This window comes from Balaenoptera physalus (assembly GCF_965194825.1).
Source record: "Balaenoptera physalus genome assembly, chromosome: 20".
NCBI classification, from domain to species: domain Eukaryota; kingdom Metazoa; phylum Chordata; class Mammalia; order Artiodactyla; family Balaenopteridae; genus Balaenoptera; species Balaenoptera physalus.
Window position 1 is genome coordinate 18,185,664 of NC_138901.1, and position 15,000 is coordinate 18,200,663.

At 52.8% G+C, this 15,000-nt stretch overlaps 1 protein-coding gene across 6 annotated transcripts in view; it reads left to right on the plus strand.

The window, feature by feature from the left end:
• ARHGAP23 (Rho GTPase activating protein 23) overlaps positions 1 to 12,667 on the plus strand; it is an 81,907-nt gene extending 69,240 nt beyond the window's left edge. For all 6 annotated transcript variants that reach the window (XM_082441309.1, XM_082441308.1, XM_082441306.1 and 3 more), the window contains 4 exons: positions 2,702 to 2,743; positions 3,301 to 3,397; positions 5,472 to 5,503; positions 10,052 to 12,667. In XM_082441309.1, the coding sequence (XP_082297435.1) occupies positions 2,702 to 2,743; positions 3,301 to 3,397; positions 5,472 to 5,503; positions 10,052 to 11,074 (1,194 nt within the window). In that variant the 3' untranslated portion in view covers positions 11,075 to 12,667. The remainder of the gene's footprint in view (positions 1 to 2,701; positions 2,744 to 3,300; positions 3,398 to 5,471; positions 5,504 to 10,051) is intronic.
• Positions 12,668 to 15,000: the final 2,333 nt, after the last annotated feature.

The following is a 15,000-nucleotide window of genomic DNA, read 5'->3' on the forward strand; positions in this document are numbered from 1 at the left end:
CATTTAGGTTGCGTCCATGTCTTGGCTATGGTGAATAATGCTGCAACGAACATGGGGACGCATGTATGTTTTCAAGTTAGTGTTTTTGTTTCCTTCAGATAAATACCCAGAAGTGGATTTGCTGGGTCATATGGTAGCTCTATTTTTAATTTTTTGAGGACCCTCCATACTGTTCTCCATAGTGGCTGCACCAATTTACATTCCCACCAACAGTGTAGGAGGGCTCCCTTTTCTCCACATCCTTGCCGACACTTGTTATTTATTTCCTGTCTTTTAATTTATTTATTTTTTAAATTAATTTATTATTTATTTATTATTTTATTTTTGGCTGTGTTGGGTCTTCGTTTCTGTGCGAGGGCTTTCTCTAGTTGCGGCAAGCGGGGGCCACTCTTCATCGCGGTGCGCGGGCCTCTCACTATCGCGGCCTCTCTTGTTGCGGAGCACAGGCTCCAGACGCGCAGGCTCAGTAGTTGTGGCTCACGGGCCTAGTTGCTCCGTGGCATGTGGGATCTTCCCAGACCAGGGCTCGAACCCGTGTCCCCTGCGTTGGCAGGCAGATTCTCAACCACTGCGCCACCAGGGAAGCCCTTCCTGTCTTTTAGATAACAGCCATACAGTATTTTATTTTAATCCTCACCACAGTTTTAGAAGTAGATACTCATACATTATGCCCATTTTAAAGATAAGTAAATAGAGAGGTAATTTACCTGATGTGGACTTGAGCCCGAAGCTGACTCCAGATCCTGTATTTCTCCCTCATCCTCTATCTCTCTTTTCTCTTCTATCTCTTGTTTCTCTTCTGTCTTATTTGAGTTAATCATATGCCTGATTATGATGAATAATAATTGAGGGTCATGGCCCTAGGTCATAATCAACCTTGCAAGTCTCCTTGTTTCCCCACCTCATTCCAAAGCCCACTCTGCCCATCCCCCAATAATTACCACTCTGATAGGTTAATGTGTGTATTTTCAATCCACCTTCTAGATGCTAATTTTAAGTATAAGGATATCCTTAAATATATATAACATTCTGTGTGTTTTAACTTTCAGTTAGTGAGCTTAGCTCATTTACTTTTTTGTAATTTCTGTACTGCCAAGACTTATTTGTTTATTTAATTTTTGGCTGCATTGCATTTGTTGCCGCACACAGGCTTTCTCTAGTTGCGTCGAGTGGGGGCTACTCTTCGTTGTACTGCACGGACTTCTCATTGCGGTGGCTTCTCTTGTTGCGGAGCATGGGCTCTAGGCACACGGGCTTCAGTAGTTGTGGCACATGGGCTCAGTAGTTGTGGCTCACGGGCTCTAGAGCGCAGGCTCAGTAGTTGTGGCGCATGGGCTTAGTTGCTCTGAGGCATGTGGGTTCTTTCCAGACCAGGGCTCAAACCCCTGTCCCCTGCATTGACAGGCAGATTCTTAACCACTGCGCCCCCAGGGAAGTCCCTGTCAGGGCTTATTTCTGCCATCTTAAATGTCATTTTCTGTTTACAACATTTTCATTTTATTTCCTTTTTTTGGTCTTTTCTACCTTGCTTTGGATGGGTTCATTTTATTTTCCTGATATAAAACTTAACATAATTTATAAAACCCATACTTACGTTGAATGATACAATTGCAAAAGCCCGTAGTTATGGTTAATTTTTACTATCAATTTCTAAAGCTTATCAGTATCCACATCTTCCTTCCACCACAACTAAAAGCCAAGTACCTTAGTGTACTTTCACCTGTCACTGGTTTCTTCCTCTGAATTTAAATTCCAGATTGTCATGGGTATACTTTGTCTGTGTTTGTACATGTGTGTGTGTATCATTGCTTAGTTTGATAACAGTTGACTTTTCTATGCTATTATCCATCCTTACTTCTTAGAACTTATTGTTCCATGCTGGATTCATTTCTTTACTTGCTCATTTACTCAGTTAAGAGAGTCTTCGTGTAGCAAACTTTCTGATGTCTTAGAATAGCTTTATTTCACACTCAAATTTAAATGAGAGTTTAGCAAGGTATAAAGTTCTAGGTTCAAAATCCCTGCACTTGTAGTTCAGAAACACATCAAAAATATTACTTCCTTGTCTTCTTGTGTCTGTTGCTGCTGAAAGTTCTAGTTAAAGCTGATACTCGTTCACGTGTAAGCAATCTGTTTTTGTTCCTCAGAAAACTTTTAGAGTTTTATCTTCAAGATTCTCAAATTTCACAAAATATATTTGAGTGGGATTATTACTTTATTTTCTATTCTGTTTGGCATTTATGAGAAAACCTTGCCTGCCTGCCCCTCAGGCAACCTCCTAACACCTCCCTCTAGGCACTTGCCTTTTCCGGGGGTCGGGGGTGTTCCACCCCTGTTGTCAGTGCGGAGCCTAGGCTGGTGTGGGGTACATGCAGCTACAGCCTCCGGGGCTGGCCTTGTTCCCGCAGTGGACCTGGCTGGCACTAGATGGCGCTGCTGCCCCCTCGCTTCAGGTGATGTGCAGGGGACTGTGTTTAGTGAAAAACTGGCAAAGAGAAGCTCTCCCTGAGCCAGTCATCCATCTGTGCTCAGGCCTTCTCCCACTCCAGGCTGCATTTCCCTTCCACACTGGGGTCCAAACTTTTCCATCAGGCGCCTGAGTGGGTCCTCTGAACTGAGCAGGTTGGGAGCCCGTGTCTCCCTGTCTTCCCTCAGCTCCTTCCCACGCTGATTCCATCACTTCCTTTTGTCTCCTCTGCAGTCAGACTGGTTCTTCAGCGACAGCGAGGACAAGGGAGAGAGAGTGAGTGATGCAGAGGGCCCGTGGGGTGGGGTCTGGTCGATGGTGGGCCCTCGTCCCATGTGGGCGGGGTGGGCAGCAAGACTCAAGCAGGGGAAGGTCCCTGCCCTTGGGACATCCCAGTCTGATGGAAGGAACATAAGCCCTCTCCTCCGGAGCCTCCAATCTGATGGGGGACAACAGTCCTCACCTTCATGAGCCCCAGTCTGAGGGGGAGATAGAGGCCTTGCCCTAAGGAAACTTAGTCCAGTAGCAAAGGCAGACCCCGTCCTCTAATCTTGCGAGGAGGATAGAGGGCTTAGGAAGGTCCAGTCTGACGGGGGAGTCACAGCTCCGGCCTTTAGGGTTCAACCAAGGTGTGGGGGAAGGCACAAAACAGTCTAATGGGGGACATGTAGGACCTGCACTCGAGTGCCTGGCTGATGAAGGAGACATTCCCTGCGCGGGTGAGCCCCGGTCTGATGGAGGAGACCTGCGCCCTGTCCTCAGGGCTCCCCGTTCCGTCAGGTCTGCAGTCAGACAACTGAGGCTGTGCTCGCTGACCCTCCTTCTGTTCACAGACCCCTGTGGACGACAAGGAGCCTCAGTCAGTGCCAAACATCGAGTACCTCCTGCCTAACATTGGCAGGACAGTGCCCCCTGGTGAGCCAGGTTCAGGTGAGAGCAGGGGCCTGGGAAGGGGTGGAGAGGGGGTGGGATCTGCATTCCTGAGGGTCCCAGATGCCTGGTCAGGGGCCCAGCTTCCCTGCTCCTGCCCCCGCCGCTGGACAGGGCTGTGGTGGGGCCTTCTGCCTCTCTGGGGAGGCCCAGCCTGCCTGTGTGCCGCCTCCTCCGCCACTCAGCCGCTCCCACCCCGGGCTGGGTAGGAGCTTTGTTTTCACCAATTGCTTTCCTGAGCTTTTTATTTCTCATGGGCTGTGTCCTGGGCACGTTCCTCTTTTTAATTTTTCTTCCTTTTCTCCTTGCACCCCTCCACCCCTCCTCCCTCTTCTCCCTGTGCTCTCCCCCCATCCCCTGGATCCTGCCCCTTCTCTTCTCCTCCCCTTCCCTCCTCCAGCGGACCTGTTGGAGATTTAACGGGTACAGTGTGGCATCGCGGCCTCGGTCACTAACAGTGGCGGGTGATTATAAGAAGGCTGGGCAGGCACGAGGGGCGGGCAGGACGGTCCGGGGCCATGAGGACCTCACCCTGACATGCCAGTTACCCACAGCTGTTAACAACTTACCCCCACCCACGTCCCGTCCAGAAGCCCCTTCTCAGGAGGAAGGAGGCACTTGTTGGAGCCACGTCTGGTCCCTCTTGCCAGGAAGTCTGGGCACTGCATGGCTGCCCTCCTGCAGTCCCCCACGCTCTGTGGCTTCTCTCTGTGCCGAGTTCGGCCACTTCTGGTTATCTGGGTGGGGGAGGCTTGCTGGTGGTGGGACCCAGCGTCTCCGGACACCAGGGGTGCTACCCCGGAAGCCTCTGTATATCTATAGCTCCTGCCTCAGCGGCCTCCAAGGGCTGGCTCTTCCTGCTTCCGAAATCGGAGCCCCTGGCTACTCAGCCCCTAAGTCCCGCTTCCAGGCCTCTGGCCTTATCATAGCGTTGGAGTCCAGGGCCAAAGGAACGGCCAGTGCCTTCTTGGCTCGAGCCACTAATTCCTACCACCTGTGGGTGACCCGCCCTTAGTATTTTGACCGCTTCTGTCTCTGACAGAGGCATACCACAGCACCCCTAGATGCAAGAGGCAGGCTGGGGAGGGGGCCAGAGGACATGGGGGGTGGGGATGGCAGAGAGGAGCCCCCCGTCTCTTCTAATCACCTGCTGCCACTCTCCTGCCCCGTGTGTGTCGCCGTGTGGTCAGCCCGTCTGCTCTTCTCACTGTGTGCAGGGGAGGGCTGGGGAGGAGGCATCTAACTTGCTTGCCGGAGAGTGTGGATTAACCGCACCTGCCCACTGCCCCCTGGGACCCCGGGAGATCCTGGGGTCGGCCTGCTCCCTCCCCCGTCCTGGAGACAGCACTGCCAGGACTTGTTTCTGGTTCCTTCTCCACCCCAGTGATATCAGGGGAGTGGGACCTGCATCCCTTCATAACTCTGATCATTAACAGCAGCCGTGCCCCACGAGGGCAGACTGACCTCAGGTCTGGAGGTGGAACATTTCCAGGCTGTAATCACCAGCCCTCTCTACCTCCTGCCCCACCCACTTCCTGTCTGCTCTGTACTCCGTCATTCACATGGTCCCTCTGCCCTATCATGCCTGGAAGTGGGGTGGGGGGGAGGGTGGATATAGGGCACCCACCTCTCTGTGCACCGTGTGGTCTCCATTTCTCCAGAGCATCTGTGATTTGATGTGTTTCATTGTTGTGGTTTCCGTGAACTGCATCTGATATTTGGCATTTTCTCTCCAGTGCTTCAGAGTAACAGGGATAGGAGGGGAGGAGAGAGGAACTAGGCCAAAGAAAAGTCCCCCTTGCTCTTAACCCTGAGCAAATGAGGGTCCAGTGGCTGGCAGCCTGATGTCACTTTCTGCCTCAAAAGGAAGTGGTTATTGACATCCTTCTCTGCTCCATCCTTATCCCATAGGAAGTGACATCAGAGGCCCATCACACTCCCAGGATCTGGGGAGAGCTCAGGTTTCCAAACTCCCTGGTTTCTGAAGCCTTTGAGGAGAGGGAATTGTGTTTACAAGACTCAGTCTTCTCTTGCTCAATCCAACTTTCATTTTTCTTTCGTTTCTTAACAATAGATTCCACCACCTGTAGTTCAGCCAAGTCCAAGGTAAGTGCCACGGCAATTCTGAAAGTTATATCCCTGTACAAGCCAGCCCACTTTGCTTTTTGGTCAAGGGAGTTGGGGGAATTGTGATTGGAGCCTTGAAGGAGATTGATAGTCACTGGGAAGGAAGGTGGGAAATACCGAGTGTCCAAGGTAAGCTGAGAAGTCGCTCACCTTGGCAGTGCTTGGGGAGGTAACTGCTGTAGTAGAGGATCTGACTTGGGAGTTAGGTGGCCTGGAGGCAGTGTTGCTCAGCAGTCAGAAGCACAGACAGTCCTGGGCCTGAGCCCTGGCTCCACTACTTAGTAGCTTTGGGATATTGGGCAAGTTACTTAACCTCTTTCTGATCCTCAGCTTGCTCATACTATTTATGGGGATAAGATTTATCCCCAAAAATGGGGTTAACAACAAATATGTCTGATATAATAATTATTTTTTAAGGTCTTTGCAGAGCCCAAAGCCAACAGAAGGAAGGAAATAATAAAGATAAGAACAGAAATCAATGAAATTGAAAACAACAAAACCCAAGCCGGTTCTTTGAACAAGGTCTCACAGGCAGTGAGTTGCCTGCTCCAGAGCCTGCCCTGTGAGACAGAACCAGTAGGGCCAGGATGCCTGCCCCAGGCAGCCCGAAGGCCAGGAGTGTGTCTTAATCAGCTCCGGCTGCCATAACAAAATACTATAGACTGGGTGGCTTAAAACAACAGAAATTTATTTTCTCACAGTTCTGGAGGCTAGAAGTCCAAGATCAGGATGTTAGCATGGTCAGTTTCTGGTGGAAGCTCTCTTCCTGGCTTGTAGACGGCCGCCTTCTCGCTGTGTCCTCATATGGCAAGCAGAAACCGAGCATGCATGTGAGAGAAACTGCAAGCTCTCTGGTGTCTCTTCTTGTAAGGGCACTAATTCCACCATAAAGGCCCCACCCTCATGACCTCATCTAAACCTAATTACCTCCCAAAGACCCCGAATACTATCACATTGGGGGTTAGGGCTTCATCGTATGAATTTAGTGGGGGAACAGTTCTGTCCGTAGTAGTGGAGTCAACTAAATGTTGGCTGGTCAAACTGGGCTCATTTCTCTCTGGATCTCTAAGCACTGGCCGAGTCCCAGTGAGATCAGTGTGCCTGACACCAAGCAGGTGCTCATTAGCCCATTATGTGTCAGATGAAAGCACTGGACAGAAAGATGGCTGCTCTAGTCTGGTGCAGAGGACCCTTGTAACCTCTCCATAGAGCCTCTGCCTGCACACCTCTGGTGACGGGGAGCTCACTCCATCACAAGACTGCTGTGGCGGGGAGCAAGTTCATTAGAGTGACCTGAATCTAGCTCCTGATCACCTCCACCCCTTGCTCGTGCTAGACCCCTGGTTTCCTGTAGCCTCTCCTGGACTGACCCCTCAACCTTTATGCGAAGCTGCTGACCTCTGCATTCCCTGAAAGTGACCATTCTGACCTCATTGCTTCTGTAACTAGCCAGGATGAGAGGGTAATTTGATCAGATGATCCCAGCAGCCTCTCAAGTCTCTCAGAGAGCAGAGGCAGAAAGCGGCGCTGGCCACCATGTGCCTCACGCTGGCCGTAGCAGTGCTGCAGGTGGTGCCTTCTGGAGTCGTGCTGTGTGGGCAGCCGCAGCCCAGGAGCTGCACGCCTGTGAATCCTGAATCGCTGACAGGCTCCGGCTTTCTCAAAACTAACTGATGTGAGAGAGTGCCGTGGCCACGGGAGGCAGCTCTATGTCTCCATCCACTACAAACACACCGCGTTTTCTTGCGCTTTCCTTTATTGTGCTTCACAGATACCGCATTTTTTTTTTAAACAAATTGAAGGTTTGTGGCCACCCTATGTTGAGCAAGTCTCTTGGCACCATTTTTCCAACAGTATTTGCTCACTTCATGTCTCTGTGTCACATTTTTGATAATTCTTGTGGTAATTCAACCTTTTCATGATAATTATATTCGTTACGGTGATCTGTGATCAGTGAACTTTGATGTTACTATTGCAAAAAATTATGACTCCCTGAAGGCTCAGATAATGGTATTTTTTAGCAATAAAGTATTTTTTTTAATAAATTTATTTATTTTATTTTATTTATTTTATTTTTGGCTGCATTGGATCTTCCTTGCTGCATGCTGGCTTTTCTCTAGTTGCAGAGAGCGGGGCCTACTCTTCATTGCTGTGCGTGGGCTTCTCATTGCGGTGGTTTCTCTTGTTGTGGAGCACGGGCTCTAGGCACGTGGGCTTCAGTAGTTGTGGCTCACGGGCTCTAGAGCGCAGGCTCAGTAGTTGTGGCACACAGGCTTAGTCGCTCTGTGGCATGTGGGATCCTCCTGGACCAGGGCTTGAACCTGTGTCCCCTGCCTTGGCAGGCGGACTCCCAACCACTGAGCCACCAGGGAAGCCCAGCAATAAGGTATTTTTAAATTAAAGGATGTACTTTTTTTAGACATAATGCTAGCACACGCTTAATAGACTACAGTGTACACATAACTTTTATATGCTCCGGGAAACCAAAAAATTCATGTGACTCTCTTTACTGTGGTATTTGCCTTATTGCTGTAGTCTGGAACTGAGCCTGCAGTATCTCTGAGGTGTGCCTATTACGCTGCAGCTGAATCAGGAGGTGACCTGTGAGAAGGGATGCAAGCGCAGGTCATTTCAGCCCAGCTGGGGACCAGTCCCAGCATCCGTTTCTACAGGGCTTTTTATGTTCAGGGGACCCCATTCACCCCATTCACTTAACATTTCTCGAGTGCCTGTTATGTGACAGGCACTGTACTAGGTGTCATGGATGCAAACACAAATATGCCACTGACCTTGCCCTCTGAGAACTCAGGGTTTGATATAGATGTTATGGCAACAAAGCTATTCTGACATGAGAAGAGCTGGTGTATGTGTAGTTTCAAAGGCCTATGAGAAGAGAAGAAGAGATTTCCCAGATCAGCCAAAGGGAGAGCTGGGTGGGAGGTTGCTGTATAGAGAATGCCGTGTTTGAGCTGGGCCTAGTAGAGGGAGTAAGAGCTCATCCCATAAATAGGGTGCGGGGGTGGGGTGGGACCAAGGGCTGCCAATGCTAGTCCTATCGAGGGAGGGGTCGGAGGGCAGCATCGCCAGAGTGAAGGCTGTGTTGGGGCAGGGGGGGCACTAGGCAGGTTGTGAAGGGCCCTGTGTCTGTGCTTTATCCTGGTGGGGGTGGGGTCCTGCAGAGTCTGGAGGCGATTAGATTCCTGCCTTGCCTTAGAAGGACTAACGACTCCTGAGGAGGAAGGGCTGGAGTGAGGCTAGGGTGGAGGCAGGGAGTTCTATTAGGAGAGGACAGAAGGGCCCAGAAAAGGCAGAGTGAGGGTCTGAACAGAGGATGATGAGGAGGGGAGAGGGAGGAGGCAGAGAAATCACCCTGAGCTGGGGACATGAATGGAGGTAGTTTGGGGCAGGGGCAGGGAGCATAATGTGGTTCCCGATAGGTGAGTTTCAGGTGCTGGCAGACACCTTGGTAGAGACAGATTCACAGTTGGAAGAAGAGTTCTGGAGCTCAAGAGACAGAGAGTTTGGTGTTGGCCAAGGGAGACCTCAGGAGCAGGATGCCCCCAGGGAGAGAGGAGAGAGGCTGAGAACAGAGCCCTGGGAACACGGCTTCTTAAGGAGTAAGAGGAGGAAGAAGAGCCTCCCAAGACAGAAGAGGCCAGAAAGGGAGGATTAAAAACTAGGTTGGCGGAGGCAGTGATGGGCAGCTTGGGCTCTGCTAGGGGATCATGGAAGGCCAGGACCAAAAAACATCCACGGGGCTCAGCAGTGAGAGCAGTGGCTGAAAGTTGCCCACCGTGGGGCTGTAAATCACAGTTTGGGAGCAGCTTCTATCCAAATCATCGGATTGTGCAGGATTTTAAAGCCACTTTTGGCAACAGAGCTGGTGGTTGGATCGATCTGGGGTTGGGGATTGTCAGGGTGGGGTGCTGATGGGACGGCTGAAATGGCATGGGGTGCGGTGGGAAGGGAAATGAGCTTGGGCGGGTTGCCCTGGAGAGGCCTGTACCTACTGAGTAGGTGGACAGGCAGGTTTCCCAGGTGAGTGAGTGGAGAGGGAGGGAGGAGCTGGGGTCTGAGAAAGGTCCCTGCAGGCTCTGGTATTATAACCCAGGACAGTATATGTGAAATGGGTTCAAACTGTCAAGTGTCATTCGCTGTTGCGAGTCTATTATTAGGAGAGCTGTGTCTAAAAGGATTTATGCAGCACTGGATGTAGAGAACGGAGTGAAAGTTGGGGTGAGGTGAGAAACCAGCCCCCAGCTCGCAGGAAAGAGCTAAGAGTCTGGATTAAGACCGGAGGAGGTGCCGAGGAGGCTTCAGGATTGAGGGGGGCGCAGAGGGGTAGTCTCTAGAGTGGATAGTGACACTCCAGTTGGGACAGCCGTCCAGGAGGAACAGCGGACGTGAGGGTGCTGGGCTTGGACCTGTCGAGATTGGGTGCTGTGGTGTTGGGGTGTAGGGGTGGGGGCTTGGAGGGCGCTGAGGCTCTCCGGGCGCCCCCAGCACACTGACCTGTCTCCCGCACAGGGCTCGTGGGCCCCCAAGAAGGAGCCGTACTCCCGGGAGATGCTGGCGATCTCCTTCATCTCGGCGGTCAACCGCAAGAGGAAGAAGCGGCGGGAGGCGCGGGGGCTGGGCAGCAGCACGGACGACGACTCGGAGCAGGAGGCACACAAGCCCGAGGCGGGGGCGCCGGCGCCGGGGGCCCAGGACCGGCCGGAGGGGCAGCGGCCGGGCGCCGCCGCCCCCGAGGCCCCCGGGCGCCTCAGCCCCCCGGCGGCGCTGGAGGAGCGGCCGGCCGCGGACACGCGCTCCATCGTCTCGGGCTACTCCACCCTGTCCACCATGGACCGCAGCGTGTGCTCGGGCGCGGGGGGCCGGCGAGCGGGCGCGGGGGACGAGGCGGACGACGAGCGCAGCGAGCTGAGCCACGTGGAGACGGACACGGAGGGCGGCGCGGGGCCCGGGGGGCTCCCGGAGCGCCAGCCCTCGTTCAGCTCGCACCACCTGATGCCCGGCGACACCCTGGCGCGGCGCCGCCTGGCCCGGAGCCGAGCGGACGGCGAGGGCGCAGGCGCGGCCGTCGGGCTGCCGGGCTCCGCCTCGTCCAGCAGCCAGGAGTCGCTGCGTCCCCCGGCGGCCCTGGCGGCGGCGGCGCTGGGCTCGCGGCCCTCGCGCCTCGAGGCGCTGCGGCTGCGCCTCCGCGGCACCGCGGACGACATGCTGCCGGTGCGGCTGAGGCGGCCGCTGTCTCCCGAGACGCGGCGGCGGCGGAGCAGCTGGCGCCGCCACACGGTGGTGGTGCAGAGCCCGCTGACCGACCTCAACTTCCACGAGTGGAAGGAGCTGGGCGGAGGGGGTCCCCCGGAGCCCGTGGGCCCGCGGGCGCACAGTGACAACAAGGACTCGGGCCTCAGCAGCCTGGAGTCCACCAAGGCGCGGGCCCCGTCGACCGCCGCCTCGTTGCCGCCCGCGCCCGGGGACCCGGGGGCCCTGCAGAGCCAGCCCCCGCGCCGCTCGGCCGCCTCCCGCCTCCATCAGTGTCTGTGACCGCCCCTCCCTCACCCCCCCCCCGCCCCGCCCCGCCCCGCCCCGCGCCGAGCGCCCCTTCGACCCACCCGGAGCCCCTTGGTTTCCCGGGAGTCGCCTCTGCTTGCACCTCCGCCCCGCCTTGTTGCCCCTGGGAGCATCCGGGTGCAAGTGGGCGGCGCTGAGGCCGTGTCTCTGGTTTGTGCGCTGGAATTGGTAGGGGGCGGGCAGAGGAGAAGACGGGACTGGACGCGGAGTGTGAGTGGGAGGGAGGGGGGGGGCTCCGGTGCTGAGGAGACGGAGAGGGGGTAGGCTGCTGGGGCTCTGTGCAGGGCTCCTGTGTGTGTGTGTGGGGGGGGGGTCTCTGTCCCTTGGATAAGTGACAGAGTGTGCCCTTCTGGGCCTTTGTGTCTGCACTTAGGGACCCTTGTCGGCCATGGGGTGTGGATAGGGAACCCCCAAGCCTCAGACTAAAGAAAAGACACTGGGTGATGCTGGCTCTTCACTCCTTTCCTCTGCCCACCTCCCCCCAGTTAGCTCCTAGCTGCCAGCTAAGGGAGGGCGGTTGTGTATGTATGTCTGGGGAGAGGAGGTGTAGGGTGGTGGTGTCCATGGGGGGAGGGGCGTGGTGTGTGCGAGTGTGTGTAGCCACTGTCCCAAAGTGTTCCCCGTAGCAACTTCTGCCACCCCTGCCCGTTTCAAACCCAGCTCCCACCGGGGCTCCCTGCCTTCGGTGCACACAGGGATCCTGCCCCCCTGCTGCTTGTCAGAGCCAGAGAAGGGGGTTGGGACTTCTCAACCTCCTCAAGAGGCAGGACTGAGACTTTCACCAGGGTTATTCCCCCACCACCACCTTTTTCCAATCTCTAAATCACACTCCCCAAGCGCTTTGACCACGGGGAGCTGCCTGTTCCCCAGACGGTTTGGGGAGGGTCCACGGTCACCCCTGCTAGACCTCTTGCCCCTCTATTTGTTCTTCCAGCTGTGCCTGCTCCTTCCATAGCTCAGGCACACAGGCCCTCACCTTCTTCCCTTTAGGAGGGGGCGTAGAAAACATCCCTGGTGTCTTTCTGTCTCTCTCTCTCTCCCCCCACTCATAACACACACGCACGCGCACGCGCATGCGGACACACTGATTGATGAGCTCTCAGCAGGGCTGCTCCTTCCGGAAGGGTGCGTGGGACCCAGCCCCCTCTTCTCCCCACAAGTTGTAAATAGACCTCAGATAACAGGCCTCCCCACACACGCCCTCACTCATTCCAGGGAAGCCCAGGTGGGGTTGTGAACCCACTGCCACGTCTATCAGTCCTCTTGTTTTATGCAAAGATTTGCTGTAAAGTAGATTTCTCGCTCCTCCCTCCCGCATCCTTTATTGTAAATATTGTCTCTAAATGTGTAACATATTATAAAGAATTTATAAGGATTTTTAAAGATGTTTTGCTCATTTAAAAAAGTGTTGTAACAGTGTTGGATAAGCCTCTGCTCCACGTCCGCATGTCTCCTTTCACTGTGTCCTCGACACACCTCTCTAGGCGACAACTAAGATTTCCTGCTTCTGAAAAGTCCTGTCTGAAAAGTATAGTCTATATCTTGGAAATAAATGGCCTTCCTCGAGGCATGAGTCAGCTGTCTCACTTGTTTGGGAGGGAGGAGAGGGCAAGAACGGGGCTAGGATGGGGGAAGAGTGAGGTACCTGGCCCACGGAAGGAGGGCAGTGGGGCTGGACCAGGTGGTGGCAGAATGGAGACAAACCTTTGCTTCCTGGTGGCCTATAGGTGTCCTGGGAGACTGGCCTGAGCAATGACTTGGGCACAGAAACAAGATGGAAGGGCACTGACCCTCATTGCTGCAGGAGATTTTCATGCACCTGTTCTCTCTTTTCCTGTAGAGACCAGGAAGGTGCACAGGCACCTTCCTTCTCAGGTCTGTCTGGAACTTCAGAATGGTCCAGAGGTGCTGCTGAGCAGAGGGGAGGCTTGGGCAAGGCCCAGGCCACTGATGGGGTCCAATCTGGCCAGCTGTCATCAGAGGCACTCCAGATCCAGGTGATATCCCAAGAGGACAGTATGGGTTTTCCCTTTGTCTTAGTCACATGTGTAGGCCTTACAACCTGGGATGGGCTTCCTTCCATGTCATGTCTCTGTAGTTGCCCCTGCCAGCTTCCAGGCTGCCTGTGATGAGCCTAGTAGCCACCTGTAGGAAAAACAGATGACAGTTGTCAAAGAGAACCTAGGGAAGAGGCCTGAGCTGGGAAGAGCTTAGTGGCTCACTGAATCCCCTTCCTTCCTCCACCTCTGCCCCATAGCTTGTTTTTGTTTGGCAAATGAGCTAGAGCCAGTGGTATTGTGGGCCCACACCAGCCCCAAGGGCTTTGTATATCCTAAGCTGATCCTCCAACACTCTTTGGGGCTCTGGCCACAACACTGTTATCTCCATTTTATACATGAGGAAACTAAGGCACGGAGAGGTGACATACTTGTCCAAGGTCACACAGCTAGTAAGTGGTGAAGCCAGGATAAATCTAAGCCCTGAGAAAAGACATAAAGACAGGGTTACTGCCAGTTGGGCCACCTTCAGGCTGTAGTAGGTTTTGGATGAGAATGGATCAAAACCTTGTGTTCTTCAAAAACAAAGAGAAATGAAGACATCTCCAGTAAAGAAAAACAGAGAATTTGTCGTTAGCAGACATGCCCCATAAGAAATACTGAAGGGAGTCCGGCAAGCTGAAGTGAAATACACTAGACCAGGGGTCCCCAGTCCCCGGTACAGGTCCGCGGCCTGTTAGGAACCAGGCCGCACAGCGGGAGGTGAGCGGCAGGCAAGCAAGTGAAGTTTCATCTGCTGCTCAGCATTGCTCATATTACCACCTGAACCATTGCTCGCGTTAACCGCCTGAACCCTGAACCATTCCCCCCCCACCCCCCAACCCCGCCCCAGTCCGTGGAAAAATTGTGTTCCATGAAACTGGTCCCTAGTGCCAAAAATGTTGGGAACCACTGCAGTAGATGGTAACTTGAATCCACACAAAGAAATAAAGAACACCAGTAAGGGAAACACATAGGCATTATAAAAGACAGTATAAACATTTTTATTTGTAAATCTTTTTTTGTCTTTAACTCCTTGTCTTTAAAAGGCAATTGCATAAAGTGATAATTACAAGACTGTGTTGACAGGCTTATAATGTATAAAGATCAAATTTTTATGATGATAATAGCATGAAGGAGTCAGGAGGGAATGGAGCTATAATAAAGCAAAGTTTTTGTACACTATGAAAATTAAGTTAATATTAATCTGAACTATATATATATATATATATATATATTTTTTTTTTTTTTTTTTGGCTGCATCGGGTCTTTAGTTGCAGCATGCGGGATCTTCATTGGGGCATGCCAGATCTTCCGTTGCACCATGCAGGCTCAGAAGTTGTGGCGCACGGGCTTAGTTGCCCTGCAGCATGTGGGATCTTAGTTCCCCGACCGGGATCAAACCCTCATCCCCTGCACTGGAAGGCGGATTCTTAACCACTGGACCACCAGGGAAGTCCCTGAACTATATTGTTTTAAATTAGGATGCTAATCTAGCATGCTAATTGTGATCCCCAGGGCAACGACTAAGAAAATAACTCTCCCAGGGCTTACCCGCTTGCCGAAACTAGAGACAGCCTGCGCCCAGCAACAAAAACCCAATGCAGCCAAAAAATAAATAAATTTATATAAAAAAAAGAAAATAACTCTCCCAAAATATTGTAAATGAAACAAACACGAATTAAAAAGATACACTAGAAAACTCTATTTTACACAAAAAAGGCAAGGATCACAGACTAGAAGAACAACAACAAAAAATGACATATTTTTTAAAAAAAGCAAAATGGCAGACATAAATCCTACCTTATCAGTAATTATATTGAATGTAAATGGAATAAACACTCTAATCAAAAGGCAGAGATT